The 15,615-nt window shown below is 37.2% G+C and overlaps 1 protein-coding gene across 1 annotated transcript in view; it reads right to left on the bottom strand.

Annotated features, from left to right (window-relative positions):
- Window positions 1–1,618: 1,618 nt before the first annotated feature.
- Window positions 1,619–15,615, bottom strand: part of LOC147405954 (DNA binding protein) — a 38,340-nt gene continuing 24,343 nt past the window's right edge. Inside the window, exons 5-13 of the mRNA XM_086433850.1 lie at window positions 15,362–15,509; window positions 14,840–15,214; window positions 13,139–14,700; window positions 12,897–12,982; window positions 12,583–12,801; window positions 11,526–11,654; window positions 5,632–6,000; window positions 4,880–4,995; window positions 1,619–2,165 (exon numbers count right to left, since the gene is read on the bottom strand). Coding sequence (XP_086289976.1) covers window positions 2,050–2,165; window positions 4,880–4,995; window positions 5,632–6,000; window positions 11,526–11,654; window positions 12,583–12,801; window positions 12,897–12,982; window positions 13,139–14,700; window positions 14,840–15,214; window positions 15,362–15,509 — 3,120 coding nt within the window. The 3' untranslated portion in view covers window positions 1,619–2,049. The remainder of the gene's footprint in view (window positions 2,166–4,879; window positions 4,996–5,631; window positions 6,001–11,525; window positions 11,655–12,582; window positions 12,802–12,896; window positions 12,983–13,138; window positions 14,701–14,839; window positions 15,215–15,361; window positions 15,510–15,615) is intronic.

The following is a 15,615-nucleotide window of genomic DNA, read 5'->3' as shown; positions in this document are numbered from 1 at the left end:
GAAAGAAGGGATAGCATTCCTCACACTCAAATATAACTATTTATTTATTTATTATTATTATTTTTTGATACATGCGTATTCAAACTTAATCCGACTAATCCCATGGACAAGTCAAGAGTGCACTCTCTTATATAAAAAAGATGATAATATTAGAAATGGACTAGATATGGTGGTAGGAAAAGATTTAATAGATTGAGTTGTGAGTATCAAGTACTATGCAAAAATAAAAAATAAAAACAAAATTGTATGTTGGGATGGATAAGTTGTAATAATAAAAGGCAAAATATTTTAAAAGAATATATGAAATAAAATTAATAAATAGTAAAATAATGAAAACGCATTTGAGATGGTTTGAATTTAGAATAGCTTTCAACAACTCCAGAAAAATGATTCATGTAAAAAAAAAAAAAAATCGATCTCAACTATGTAAACGCAAGGTAACAATTGAAATTTTTAATTCTAACGTTCATTTTTAACACTTAAAGAATTGGTTATATATTTATTTATGAATAAAATATAAAATTCTGTTCTGTTTTATTTTGATTTTTGGAAAAAAACAACTCAATGATAGTCATGGTCGCACCCAATCAATAAGCTCTCACCATCTTGGATTGGCTTCACATGGCCTTGATTTGTTGAGTTCGAGATCGATATTGTGATGGGTATATAAATAAAACCCATTCTCTAAACCAAAAACCCCAAACTAAAAACGTATTCGATCTACAAAAAACTGAAAATGAGAAGGATACCTGTAAGAGTTGATTAGTGATGATGTAGAGGTCAAACTCCTTCAAGATCTGTGCGAGAGAGATAAAGCTTTGAGAAGGAGATGGATTTGTGCGAGGTCTGTACGATTTGGAGATCGAACAGCTGTGCGCAGCTGTGTTAGACGTTTGAAGACAAAGATGAAACAGAGAGAGAGGTGTCCGAGAGCAAAAGAGAGGTGAGAGACAGAGAGAGAGAGAGAGAGAGAGAGCCGTTGTGTGTGCGAACAGAGGTTTGAGAGAGTTTATGCCGGTCTATTCGAAGGAGAAAATAGGCAGGGGCAAAAACATCATTTATATGAACCGTTTATTCGGTATCTCAATCTCCTGCAAACGCAGTTTTAAAAAGCTCCTCTTTACCACTTCTCTTATTTGCGTTTCAAAACACAGTTGCTGGGTCGCGTTTGATTAAGCTTCAAAACGCAGCTTTTGACCGCAAATGCAGGAAAATCTGCGTTTTGAAGCTGTATCAAACAGCACCTAAACTTGTCAAAAAAAACCTGAGGTTCGAAAGCCTTACCCAATCCAAACGTGAGCAGTTCAGATATGAGCCGATGTTTTCAAGCTAAGTATGGTCAATCTGGTGTTCGATTTTTTTTTTACTAAAAGAGAAAGATAAAGAAGAGATCAAGCGTGCCTAAAGGATAAGCTGAAATGGACGAATGTTTCTTATAATCCTTCCTAAATTCCCTTTTTTTTTTCAAATTGTTTTTATCCTACCATTGAATTGCTACTGAGAGTTTTACAACAGAGCGTTTGTGACACAAAGTACTTTAGGTTATGGAAGCACCTCATCCCATGCCCATGGTTTAGGACATTTTGGAGTAACCAAATAAAAATGAGTCAGCTTGACAATAACTTGGGCAAATTTTCATAAAGAATCAAATGCAGGATACGTGGAGAAAAACTTCACAAAAATTAATATCTTTATTGGCCATTTTACTTTTGCATAATATATCCCATACAAAAGGAATGAGAAACAAAAGATTTAAAAAAAAAAAAATTATTACAGTAAAAGTTGTACAGTTTTATGCCAAATGACACACACCTTGAAAGGGGGGTCAAGCATCTTGACTACCTTGGTCATTTGCGTGCCAAAACTGTGATTGCATCGATGGAAATTTTGAAAAATGCAGAGATTTTTTTTTTTGAACATGGTATCCCCGTTGGTAGCGGGCTGGGCCCCGGTTCATCAGACAGCCCGTAGGACAGGCCTGACCCAGTTTTCCTCAGTCATACCCGACAGGACTAAAGATACAGAGAAGCTTGTCAGCTTCTTTACTCTTTAATTTCTCCCAGCCCTCAAGAGAGTATTACAAAAAACCATTAACTGGTGTTTATCACCAGCAACAGCCAGAACGCCTGACTTCGAATCAGCGGCAATACTCGAAACATGTCCACCTTAAACCATAAAAATAAAAACCATCATAATCCAAAATACAATCTTTGAGCTTTACACCAACTTAGATTTAAACATGAGTAACATAATTATGAAAAATTCAAACATAAAGAATGCAAGGTCTTTTGGAAGCAATACTATCCACTCAATTCTCATCAATCTAATCAACAGTAAGAAAGAAAATTTAAATCTCTCAAAGGATATCTTAGACACTAAGTGGTTTATGATAAATAAAACCAAGACAGAATATATGCGGTGACAGACGCTCCATAATAGGGAACTTTTCGTATGGGGCCAAGTTAGCACTACAATTTGGAACTAAGTTTTGAAATTCAAAAAAGGGACTATCAGAACAGAAAGTCTCCCGTCTTCAATTAGTTTTTTTCTTTTTTGATCCACAAAAAAGGAAATGTTGTGATAGTGATGCAAATATTTTAAGGGCATTGTAGTATTTCTGACTTTAGTCTTTATTAAGTTATGTAAGGGCATCATGATCCATCAACATTTGAGATGGGAACATGGAACACAATTCCAACACTCCTCTCTTCTCTTTTCTCTCTTTTTCTTCTCCTAGTTCTCCTTTGAAACCCTAGATCTACACCAAACTCGTTTATGGAAATCCTAAATTCATCTAAAAGAGTTTTCACTCGGTATTGAAACACAAAGACCACATCAAAGATTGCAAGAAACTTTCAACAACTGCTGACATAAAAAAACATTGATCTATTTTCTCTAGTGTTTTTTACCATGTACTGTCTCCTTTTTTTTCTTTTTCTTTTTTGAAGAAAATGCTTTTTATGTAATACTTCCTTTTCTTTTTCTTTTTTTTAAATGTAGCTACAGATCGAACCTTCACTACATTGGAAGCATCCTATCACACTAAGGAGATCTGTTGGAACTTAATTGGACGCCAACCAAGTGTACTAGACCCACTCCATCAACTGTCCATACCACATTAGTTGTTGCATCTCATTTTTAATGTATGAGCTAACTCCTCTGGGAGATTGAGATTGATGAATTAACCCAAGAAATTCAGTATGGCTAAGGATGAGCTATAGGGGACAATCCTAAATGGAAACAGTTCTAACCGATACCACATTGGCACAACTTCGGCTATCAATAATGATTTTGCAATTTTTCTCACCACTTAGCATTTGTCTTTTGTTGAGATAGGGCACACCTAACTACTAACATCCTATCCTCAAATGACAAGTGACTTTCCTAATGCAAACTAGGTGTGGATCATCGCCCTCATACTCTATGTCGCTCATTCCAACCTCGAGTTCTTGGACTTCCTCCTTGAGATCACCTTGATCATCTTCTTCTGTGGACTCAATCAATAATTTTTTCATGGATTCCTTTGTGGGTCATTGTTAGGCATAGTGTCCAAATCCTTGACACCTATAGCATTGATTTTGTTCACCCCCTTTGGGATGTTCACCCACTACTCCTTTTCCTTTGTCATTTCAAACATTGGAAGGAGCACTCGATTGACCCTTTGATTACTAACTCCCAAAAGTTGGTTTCATTACAATAAGAATGGGTCACGAATCACGATTTCGAGAGTCAAGTCGACTAGCCAATTGCGATTTCAGATACCGCTCTAACTACTGCACCATCCGACGGACATGATCTGCATGTTGCTTTTGTGTTACTAACTCCTACATCATTTCCATCCACACAAGTCTTCCATGATGACTAACAGTTTATTGGGCGATGGTGTCTTCATCCCATCTGGACAACATGTGAATTTTCAGTTTTGTGTCAGAATGGTATCCCAAGCTACTTCTATCCTATCACCACCTTCAATAAAATTGTAGCCGCGTAGTAGATTTATCCATTCTTGAAGATGATATACAGTAAACAATTTTGTCAATGACTTAATCCATTGGCCATGTCTACAACTTCTCCGAATCTGACCTAAAAGCTGCTTATGATTTTGCGTTCAGTCGTATCTTGTTAGCTTCCTCATTTACCTCATCCCCCCGAAAGTCCCTTGGCATTGTGCTTCCCTCGTGTTTGTAATTCTGGGTAAAATAGTTACCTTCATAATTCATCATGGGGGTCTGTTTTTACCTAACTGGGAGTCCCTGTACACAACTTGCCAATCATCATTTGCCCTCCCACAATTATGCAATTAGAAGAATATCTTAAGAAAGATGGTTACAATCCTGATTTCAAAACTTCGAAATCCTTAGAAGAGTACATTGGAAAGTGCATCTTTGGGCTAGATAGCCAAAGCAAGATAGTAAAACAGAGGCAAAACACGAGATCAATTCATCTGCTATTTCAATTCAATTATCCAAACAGACCACTTATGCTATTTAATTCAATTATCCGTAGAGATGGCAACATCAGTAGGCAATAAAATGCAAAATAAGAGATAAACTCATTTTACATATTAATTAATAAGAAAAGGAGATGTTGTAGAGCTACATGAATCAGATTTTGGAGAAAGCCTAGCATTACATGGAAAATGAATCCTGAATTCATCCCATTCATTTTTGGAAAATTAAATAGATCTTGGAAAATGAATATTCTATCCAGTTTATAAGACATTCGTTTTTCATCAAATATTATATCCATTTATAAGATATGCATAAATGTTAAAAACTAAAGCATGAAAAGAAAAAATAAATTTATAAGGCACAGTAGCTTAGTTAAGAAAATAAGCCACCTAAACCAAGGTGTAATCAGCAAAAAAAGTGACACTTACCATTGAAATAATGCAGATCAGCCAATTTCATTCCTGTGGATAATTCCCAAATGTAGACGAGCCCGTCACGTGTGCCAATGATTCCATGACCCGCTGATTCATCAACAGAGGATGCCCTGCACAATAAATGAATTCAAGAGTCAACCTTCATCACATTTAATAGCATATGGCATATGCATCTGATCAAAATCTCATGCGTTTGATGCATGGAGTGAGTTGTGGGTAACAATGGACTAGCTTTAATAACCTCAAGTTCTAGTGCGAGCACTTTCTTGCCCTATAGATCTTGTAGTACCTGGTTCTTTTTCTCATTAGCTTTTGAAATATTGTGCTTTTATAGTCTTTTGAAAAAGCACGCCCTTCTGCTTTTTGTACTCCAGGAGTTATTCTATTACTCTATTTTTTTCAAAAGCTTCTATTGCCACACTAAGTTTTGGTAACGCCACCCCAAGATGTGTGCTAATTCTTTGGTTATTTACACATGAATGGGGGGTGGCATTAGTAAAAATTGGTGTGACAATAGAATCTCTCTTTTTTTAACAAGTATAATTTTATTAATGAGAAAAGTGATCGAGAATTGAGTGTACTTTGGAAATATCATTTACCACCCATGATTTAAGAAGGCATTGAGGAGAAATATAGATTTAGATACAGGACCATCAAAAGTGCTATTGAAGTACAGAACAAGAAGCTAAGACGTGCAGCATTGGTTTGCTTTAAAAATCCATAAGCACTACAAAGTTTGAAAGTACCTTGGATCTAAAACACTCCCAAAGATCACCATATTTTTCATTAGCAGAGCTAGCTTCCAGCATCCACCTGGACTTGTATTGATACCATCTACTTGATGATCATATTGAGCCTCAGAATCATGAGTAGCAGATACTAGAAGCCAAACAGCAATATCTTCCACATTTGATGAAAGAAAGGCAAGATCTTCAATGGACCCAGAAAACCACTTTTCCGTTGTAGCCATGATCCCTTCAATCTGCTCTTTTATGTTAGGACTGGAGGGAACAACTCCTTTTCCTTCCCATCTGAATAAGCCAACCGGAAGGACCTGAAAGACTAAATTGCCTGGAGCAGAATACCTTGATAGGATGACACGTTTGGAAATATCCCTGTAAAATATTGAGACTAAGTTGTGCATCGAAATACTGAACACAAGAAAAGATAGATTATAAAAGAGAAAAAGAAACGTTGATGGTTTTTTCCAGTGTGAAACTAGTTAACCCTCAAAGCATTTTCATAGGAGACTCAGTTTTTTTTCTTTCTTTTCTTTCACTTTCTTTTTTCTTCACTTTTTTTCCAGCTGTTCTTTCTAATACTAGAGCTGCCAACGGCTGGGAAGGGACGAGAGGTATTACACTGTAACAGGCCGGCTTGGACAGTAACTTTTGCCCCACAGCTGAACCAGGACAAGATCTAAAGGCCCACCAGATTACCTCACTAGGCCTATACCTGAACATTGAGGTGATTTGATTTGGCCATGCAAGGCACGCCAAGACACCGAAAACGTTGGGCAGATATTGGATTTAGGGCCTAAATGTTGAGTCAGCCCAATCTTTTTACAACCCCTACTGAGATCTGAGCTCCAAACCTTGTAGGCACCCAAAATTGCATGAGCCCACCCAAAAAGAAAGGTTTTGAAGCCTTAATTTTGGTACAAAGCCCATCCAAGGAATTCCTAATCCTTGTCTGAAGATAAAGTCCAAAATCCATGACATCTGTTCCAATCTTTATCTCTCTTGCCACTTGGCAAAATTCCATAAGCACCCAACACCCAAGTCTATGTCCAAACCTTCTTCGACCACACTCACAATTCTAGCCCAAAGCCTTTTCTTAGCCCATACACCCACACACTTCTCCATCAGAGAGGACACTCATCATATTCTCATAAGCTCCATGTTTCAAAGAGCTCCAATCCCATTGGTGGGTCAACTCTTCATAAGAAGTACATTTTGCCCTCACTTGAGACCAAAGTCAATCAAAAAAGTGTCCTGCTTGACAAAGACCTAGAGAAGTCCCTATTTTGACTTCTAAAAGTGAAAACCATTGGGGACACTTGTCACATTCTAGGAGGGTCAGTTTCAAAATTGTAGCTTTGCCCATGCTTCATGAGTTATTTACAATAAAACCAAGGTCTACTTTTTACCTACCACATCACCTTTACACATGTCACTCGCCCATTCACCCTCCCCAAAACACCTTTTGTCTCTCACCTCTCTACCCTTACTTTTGAAAACAATTACCAAAGACCAAAAATGCTTTTAGGGTTTCATCTCACAATTTCCACCTTTACCCTCATAAAAATGAAAAATCCAAAAAAAGAAATAAGACAAATCTCATGTTTTTTCCATTTGTTTTTAGGGTTGGACCACTTTACCCCCAAAAATTGTCTCAAAACTCTATAAAAGGGGATCCCTCCCTTGGATTGAAACACCTTATTCTTGCCTCAAACTTATACCAAAATCCCTGTACTACTAAGCCTTTATCTCTCCAAGAATCCCTACCCACTCTCTAAAATCTCTACACCACTCTCTTAGGACTTTTTTTGATAAGAGGGCGAGAAGTCCTCAAATAGAAAAACAGACAACGTTCACTCCCTAATTACACTTTCCTATCTAAACAAAAAGTCTTCAGAGGGGGTTAACTTCCATTAAATCTCTCAATCGTTCAATCTTCTTCTAAAACAAAGGTCCCAAGACTCACCCCTCCCATTAGGAACCAAAAAGATAAAGATAGGCATTCATTTCCTCAATGATAACGAGTACAATGTGGGCAACAAAAACTGAATAAGGGCATCACTACACCACCGATCCTCTCAAAAATGAATACGATCATCTTTTCCCACTTCATACCTTATATGCTCCCTCATGGAAGCTCCCAAAGTAGAAATACCTTTCCAAACACCACAACCAAACGGTAGTATACTTAGCTGACTCTCCCAACCAAGCAAATCCTTCCCAAACTTTGCGGCAACTATTTTGCCCCAGAGTTCCTCTTTTTCAATAACAAAACACTAAAGTCACTTTCCCGACAATGCTCTATTGACAGATCTGAATCTCCTAATCCCAAGGCCCCCCAATTTCTTAGGCCGGCACACTAACTTCCAATTCACCAAATGAATCTTGTGATTGCCACTTCTGTCATTCCAAAAAAAGTCTCATCATCTTTTCCAATTGAGATTCAATCCTACTTGGTACAATGAATAGCCATAAAAAGTGCATCAGGATACTTGACAAAGTGCTCCTAATAAATAACTTCCCTCCTTCAAAAGACACTTAACTTTCCACGAGCTTTACCTTTTCCTAACCCTCTCCACTACCGTCTCCCAAGCCGAAGAAGATTTATAAACTGCTCCCAAGGGAAGCCCCAAGTAAGAGCTAGGCAAAGAGTTGACTTGACACCCTAGAAAATTTGCCCAAGCCACAATATCAGGGACTTCTCCAATTGCATAGATCTTGTTCTTCCTCAAATTAATTGGAAGACTAGACACAACCTCGAACCAACACAAGGCCCCTAAAAAAGCACACCTAACTAGGGACAGCATCCAGAAAGAGTAGCGTATCACCTGCAAACTGAAGATGAGTTACTTGAGGCCCAAACTGAGAAACGCTGAACCCAGACAAAGCACCTACCTAGGTGACTTGTAAAAACATCTTACCCAAGGCTTCTACCACAAAAGATCTCTACACCACTCAAGTCTCTTCTCTTTCTCTTCTTTAAAAACTCCCTTGAAGACTTTTAAGGAAAAATAAAAAGATACAACAAGCATACAAGGTGGGTTAGGGCAGATTTAAATTTTAAGCATTGTCCCCCCTCCCCCTCTTCTACCCCCCTCACTCCAATCTCTTTATCTTTAAGCATTTACTTTCAAGCAATGTAGTGTAATTTTTCTTTTTCTTTTTATGGCTAAGGAGGTAGAGAATAATCCCTCCATGTGAGGTAATCTCCCCTTAGAAGTCCATAATAAGTTCCTTAGAGAACATTTAGTTGCCTTTCAATTATTCATTTGCCAAGTTCATTTAAATTCCAAGCAATAGTGTAACTCTCTCTTTATAGCTTACTTGCTTTGCACATAGTCTAAGCACTCTAATGGCTAAGGAGGAAGAGGGTAATTCCTCCATGTGAGATAATCTTCCTCTTTCCAAGTACATAATAAGTTCCTTAAGGAACACTTGCACACATACACATTTGCACACACCATACCTCTCCTATTCTAGAATGCAAAGAGTTAAAAGAGTGTTATCCTTATCGATTAGCACTCACAACTCAAAGCAAACAAAAATAGTTCGTTATGGAAACATTCTAAACACCTTTGCACTCACTCATATTCTTTTATTTCATTCATACATGTATTGTTCCTTTTTCTAATTCAAAATTCCTTAAAAAAAAGTCTTTGTTTTCACCTTTGGCTAAGTTAAAAGATAACCACCATCTGGTGGAGAGAGTGGAGTGCCTAACACCTTCCCTACTCTCTAGCCGAACTTTCTTACCTCTAGACTCTAGGTAGATCATGCCTTATCCACTTTCAAGAGTCACTACAAATGCCTTGAAAAATCAATTTTCCAAAAATTATTTCAGGTGCTGCTCATTCACCCCATTTCTAAAAAAGAATGGTGGCGACTTCGAACTACGTAGTATTGAGGTTTTCATAAGAAAATCACATGTCTACAAACCCTATGAATTCTTTATTTTGATTTTACCATATTTCCATTTATTGAAGACCAAATGTAAGAATTTAAGTTTTTTGTATCATTAAACTTTCAACAAAATGACCAGGATACAATTTGTTACCAAGATAAAGTTAGGGTGTTTGCAAAGGGAGTAAACAACTCCATAAGCTTCAAATTGTGTGTACAAAATGTAGCATTTTCTTTTCACCAAGTATTCGTGCCACTAAGAAAGAAGCTCTTTGCGAAATAAAAATTGGCACCTAGTTGGGGACACATACTCTCTTTCCTGGAAACAAGGTCACATGTTGCATGGATATGGGTACATTTGTCAAAGTCCAACATGTGTACGGAACGTCAAATTAGTCAAAAACTGAAAAACAGGGTTGGCGGGCATGGCATTTATTTTAAATAATATAGAAAAATACTCATTTTTATGCAGCAATGAAGACAACAATGAATATGTGATCATCTAATACACCTATAGGCGAGAGTATGTTTAATGATGCATTTAGAAAGAGGAAAAATTCAATTGGAAAGAGTACAAATTATAATATATGATAAAGTTTGAAGGGTTGCACTAGAGTTTGTGGAATGTTGGAATCCTACATATTCAACATCGATAGTTCACCCTATTAAAAGCGTCCATGCAACATCATCTAGTGTGGTTTGTATGATATCTTTCCTTATTAACAATAAGACCTCTAGTCCTAGGTGGGAATTCTCCATTTTAAACTCTGTCCTAGCATTCCTTTTTCTACTCTTTCCCTAAATGCCTTCTTCTATTTTATTCATGTTGAAGAAGCAAGTTAAGTATCCATTCAAAACAGTGTGGTACTCTTTATTAATGAGAGAAGAGCAAAGTCCAGCAATTGAACAAGTCAATTCACAGGATAAACCAGTTTGACCAAAGTAAACAGTTGGGGTGGTCAACTTTGTGTTCGAACACAGTTTCTATGCTGTTTTGGACTGAAGAGAAATATCTGATTCTAAAGATGAAAAGGACACACTAAAAAGAAAGAAATTTCTCCCCAATACTCAATGGTGAAAAAAGCTATTGAAGAATAGACTTCTTTCTCTGCATCACAAATCAATACAGATTCCTAACATTTTTGTATGACAAGACAAATATAATGATAATTCCTGATCCTCTATCATCATCATCGAAGTCCTTGTTCCAAAAATTTGAGAGCATCTGAATTCTTAACTTCTTGATTAACTATCCAACCAAGAAACCAATAATACAGGACAAGCTCTTTCCATTGTTGGGTTTTTCAATACCAGACTGAAGAAATGCTAGACAACAAGATGCTCACGACAGCTTTTTTTATCTTCTATACTCTTGAGAGCCTAGAGACCAGCACTACAACAAACCAATTTATCAAGATACGAGGACTCCAATAAGGATGAAAACTCAAGGAAATTATTGGAACCAAATCACGTAGAAGTATTGCATCTGATGCACTGCCAAAGGCCAATAAAGATAATTACCATTATGACCTTCCAGTTCTAAGTAAAAGGTAGCCTTTTGTCCATGTAGATATCAAGTTAACAAAGACATTCAGTTGACTGTGAGTACTTGAGAGTCAAGAATACAAATGAACATGTACAGTTATGTTCACTTCACCTTTCAAATGATGTAGTTCATCTAGACAAAAAGAAAAAGCAAGATGAATAGAATAATGGAGTTTGGAATTGTAACTAACACATACTATACCATTAGAAAAAGTTACTAAATAAATGTAAGAGAATTGGGAAAATGCAGACTTGTGCAATGTCATAAGACAGCTAGAACCAACAATATTCAAATGACTTCATAACCATATCAGCACTTTTCAATTAAGAATGGTTGTGTATGAAGGTTATGTGTATGTATGCAAGGGGTTTGGATGGAACAATAAATGCATGGATGGAAAGAGGACTTTAAGAGGGAAATATGCAAACACAAAGGAGCTTATGATGTGAGTTACCATAAACCAAAGTCTCCATAACCATTATGGCCGATAACCAAAAAGGCACACTTTGGAATCCTTTTTATCTCCACTATGCAAGGAGATACATAATCCAAGCTTGGTAATAAGAATTCTTCTATCCATGCACTGCAGGTGCGAACAAAGAAACAAAAACACAATTATGTTAGTAGTCAACAAAGTTTATTAATCAAAACTCAAAGGCAGCAAAAGATATCTATGTCAATACGCAGGAACAGGTCATTCATCTGATTTATAAAGGAAGAAGATTTCTACATGAATTTATCAGGAAGCGTCCGAGTTCTAAGCTATTTGAACTAATCATTTTTCCTTCAGCATATAGGTTAATCAGAAATTCCTTTGATTAACTTGGTGCAACTACAGTTGTAAAACAATCATATAAATGGTTTTCATTTTTCATCCAATAGTTCTATTGCTGATGTAAAATCGTAAAACAAGGACCAGTCCGATACAACCCTTCCCAGAAAAACAGAATGCATTTCATTTACATTCCCATCTTAAGTTGTTGTGTAAGTCAATGGGATGTGAAATACAATCAAGCATCCCAGGAATTTCAGGTACCAAGCATGAGTACAGAATCTCAGTGCCAAGGCTGAATTAAAGCCTCCACAGCTAACTTTATTGTAACAGCATCTGTAACTGCAAAGTACAATGTTACTTCTCATTTAGCGAAGTCAAGGGGGATACCATTTGTACATGGTCTGTACACCAGGTGGGTGGGTTGACTGGGTCTGGCCCCTTCTCCCTGGAAACTAGGTGGAGGACATAGTTTCAGCCCACGCATGAAATTCTGATTCTATATTGCTATTTGCCTAGAGTAAAAAATATCCCATATAATGAGTTGTCATGACAGACACGGGATCTTCTGACAAGTTTTGTAAGATTACTTTATTGGGCATCACAATAAGAAACTTATTAACTAATATACCACAGTAGAATCAAAAGCACATAATAAATAAATGAATAAAAGTGAAAATGTTGATCCAAAAATATGGAGAATACGCACACACACGCACAAAAAACAGGGAAAACTGACCTCCACTTTGTATTCATGACCCAAGCACGCAGTCTCCCACCCTCTTCAACAGCAATAAGATGGCTGGGTTCACAAACTAATACACAATGAACACCTGCGCTGGTTTTCAATTTAGTCACAAGAGAAACATAACCAAGTTTTACATGTACAACTTTTACAGCATTCTCCTCAAAGCAATCCAATGCACACACAGAACATGAACAATGGATACTCCGTTCCCTGAGAACATAAATAATTAATTAGTACAAGCATCAGTCTGGGTACATGCAACCAATCTATATGGTTAACACACACACACAAAGCAAATCAGTAACCTGCAAGATGGTGCCTTGATACTGTTTGGGAAAACAAGGTACTGCCCATCTGGAGTGAATTGAAACCCACACCTCTCCAATGCAATCTAGGAAAAGGAAACACAAATGTAAAGTCCCATGAAATATTAAAAGCAGCCCAGTATAATAACCTGAGGAATCATTGAAAAACAACATAAATGTTTGTTAAACATACTCCTATAACTTACTTCTCTACAAACTAAGCCAAAAATAAATAAACTTACTTCTCTGCAAAAGGTGCCTTTCCAAATTGGTAACACCATTGATGTGTAACCAAGAAAAGAAGGGCACCCTCCACTTGACCCTTTAATGGGAACCTTGTAGATGAAAATCGTTCTGCTCCTGTCCTCCAAAAGGCCACATAAAACAGAAATATGGACTTCATCCCCTTGTGTGCTCAGCAATATGGATAAAACTGGAGATGGGTGCATGTAGCATCCCACAAGCTCAACAACAAAGCCCCCAGACTCCTTGCTAGGTTCCATATCCAATGAGAAGTCCGATAACATACATTCCTGGTGTAATTGACTCTGTGAAGCCAAATTTCTGTGATATTGGCCACTAATAGTTGCAGACTTCATGTGAAGGTCCAAATCTAAATCAGCTAAAATTTCCTTAGATTCATGCCCATAATTATTAACAAAAAAATTTTCTTCTTCTTGAATACCAATTTGATGCCATTCCGCATCTGAAATAGATGGATGAACAAATCTTGATACATCTTTGTCTTCAGTGGCTTGGTCAACCACTGCTTGAGCCCCGGATGCAAAGGAAGTCAACATGCCATTGGATCTGAGGATGCCATTCTCTGTGTTGAAATCTTGGTGTTGTCCATCAATCCTGACTTCACTCCTAAATGACACTTCTCTATTTAGGCTGCTACTTGAAGGACCGGCTTGACCAATTTCATCAGTAAACGAAGAGTTTTTGGCAGAACATGTCTCAGGAACACAACCTTCTTGTGTATTCCTGCAAATAATACTTTCTGAGAGAGGTCCATTAGATTTTCTAATCAATGTTAGGCCATGGGTGTTAATATCATCATAATTTCCATGGGTATTAGGATTAGCTTGATCCCAATGAATGTCAGTCCTTTGGGACTTCGGATCAGAAGAACAATGTCTGCGGTGATATTGAACAAGTTTGGAACTATGAATTTCATTACTCGTACATTCCAAGTTCTTGGTAGAACTGAGAGAAACTCTCTTCTCGAAATAAGCTGCTTTTGAAGACGAAGCAACCATTTTCGGGCTAAATTCAGTTTTGATATTCCTGAAGCTGGTGCGATTATTTGATGGTTCATTGGTTGGAAAGTTGGGTATTTCACAATTGGAAATACTCTCACTATGGGAAGAATGATTTTGGCCAAGAATATCTTTGACAGAATCAGTTTCAACCTCAAGTTCCTTGTCCATATAGTTATCAACTTTGGAATGGGTTTCAAGGCATAAACAGTTCCCATCATCTGGAGTCTCAGGTACTTCACCATATAATATTTCATTTTTTCCATCGGTTCCAACATCACCAACAAAACCAGGCAATCCCAAAGTATCAGAAATACATTCTTTTTTATCAAAAAGAGCTTCATCAGCTTCAAGAAAACCAGAACATGACGGCCCCTGGTTATTAACATGATTCCCATATTGGTCATCCTCAAAACTGTCGGGAACAGACTTAACATATTCTGAACTTAAGATATCTGAACCCATAACTGTACCTAGAATATGCATCTTTCCCTCCCTTTCTGTAGTGTTTCCCTCTACCGGAATTTCAACTTCAAATTTATCTGCATAAATTTATTACATATGGACTCGGAGATAAGGTCAATCTGATTTATAACCTCAGAAATCCTAATTCCTCAAGATACAATATAGAGATTACATATTAGAGAAAAGGATTGAAAGGTGTATAAGATAGAACTGTACCCAGAGATCTAACTTCCTTAAGGTGGTGATACAGCCCATCATTTTCCTCTGAAGCCTTCATGCCAGCAAAATTCAATGGATGGTCAACAGTACTGAGAGAAATTTCAGAACTGCGACTGGTTGCATGTCTTTTATTTGATGTTTTCTTGAGGAGAGGTAGTGCTTGTGGAAGCAGCAGTGTCATCATTGATTTGGCTAATTCTTGCCCAACTGACTCAAAATCACTCTTCTCCGAACTTGCATTTGAAGTAGACGTGCCCAATTCTACGTCTGGATGCAAGTCTATTTCCTTCTCTTCCGAAACAACTGTGTTGGATGAAGCTAGACCATCTTTGACATGGCAAGGGCTCAACTTGTTGCTCTCTGGGGCAGAATCTGCAATGTTATATACATGTACTATTCTCTTACGTCATAAGTAAAAAACAAAAAAAGATTTCGGAAGATGGTACAAAACCAACACTAAATAAAACAATTGTGGATGTATGATTAGCAAATCAAAACTTTAGATGGTTGTAGCATTACCCTGTAGAGTATCGAATGTATCAGGAGCACAAAGATCCAAATCCTTGACAGTTCTAGATTCTGTTAAACTCGTTGTTTCTCCACTATTGTCTCCTGTTGGCATTATGGAATCGCATCTTTGCATATCAGCTCCCTGAGACCTATCAAGCTGTGGGAAACTAAGAATATTTCTCTTGCTGAAATCACAAAAAAAAAAAACAGACCATTTTTTTTTTTTTTGCTGGGTAAACTAATTACTGTCACTGAAATCAGCA

This window comes from Akebia trifoliata, chromosome 3, assembly GCF_017979445.1.
Source record: "Akebia trifoliata isolate Shusen 1 chromosome 3, ASM1797944v1, whole genome shotgun sequence".
Lineage (NCBI taxonomy): Eukaryota > Viridiplantae > Streptophyta > Magnoliopsida > Ranunculales > Lardizabalaceae > Akebia > Akebia trifoliata.
Note: the sequence above shows the minus strand (reverse complement) of the source record. Positions and strands in the feature narration are given on the sequence as shown.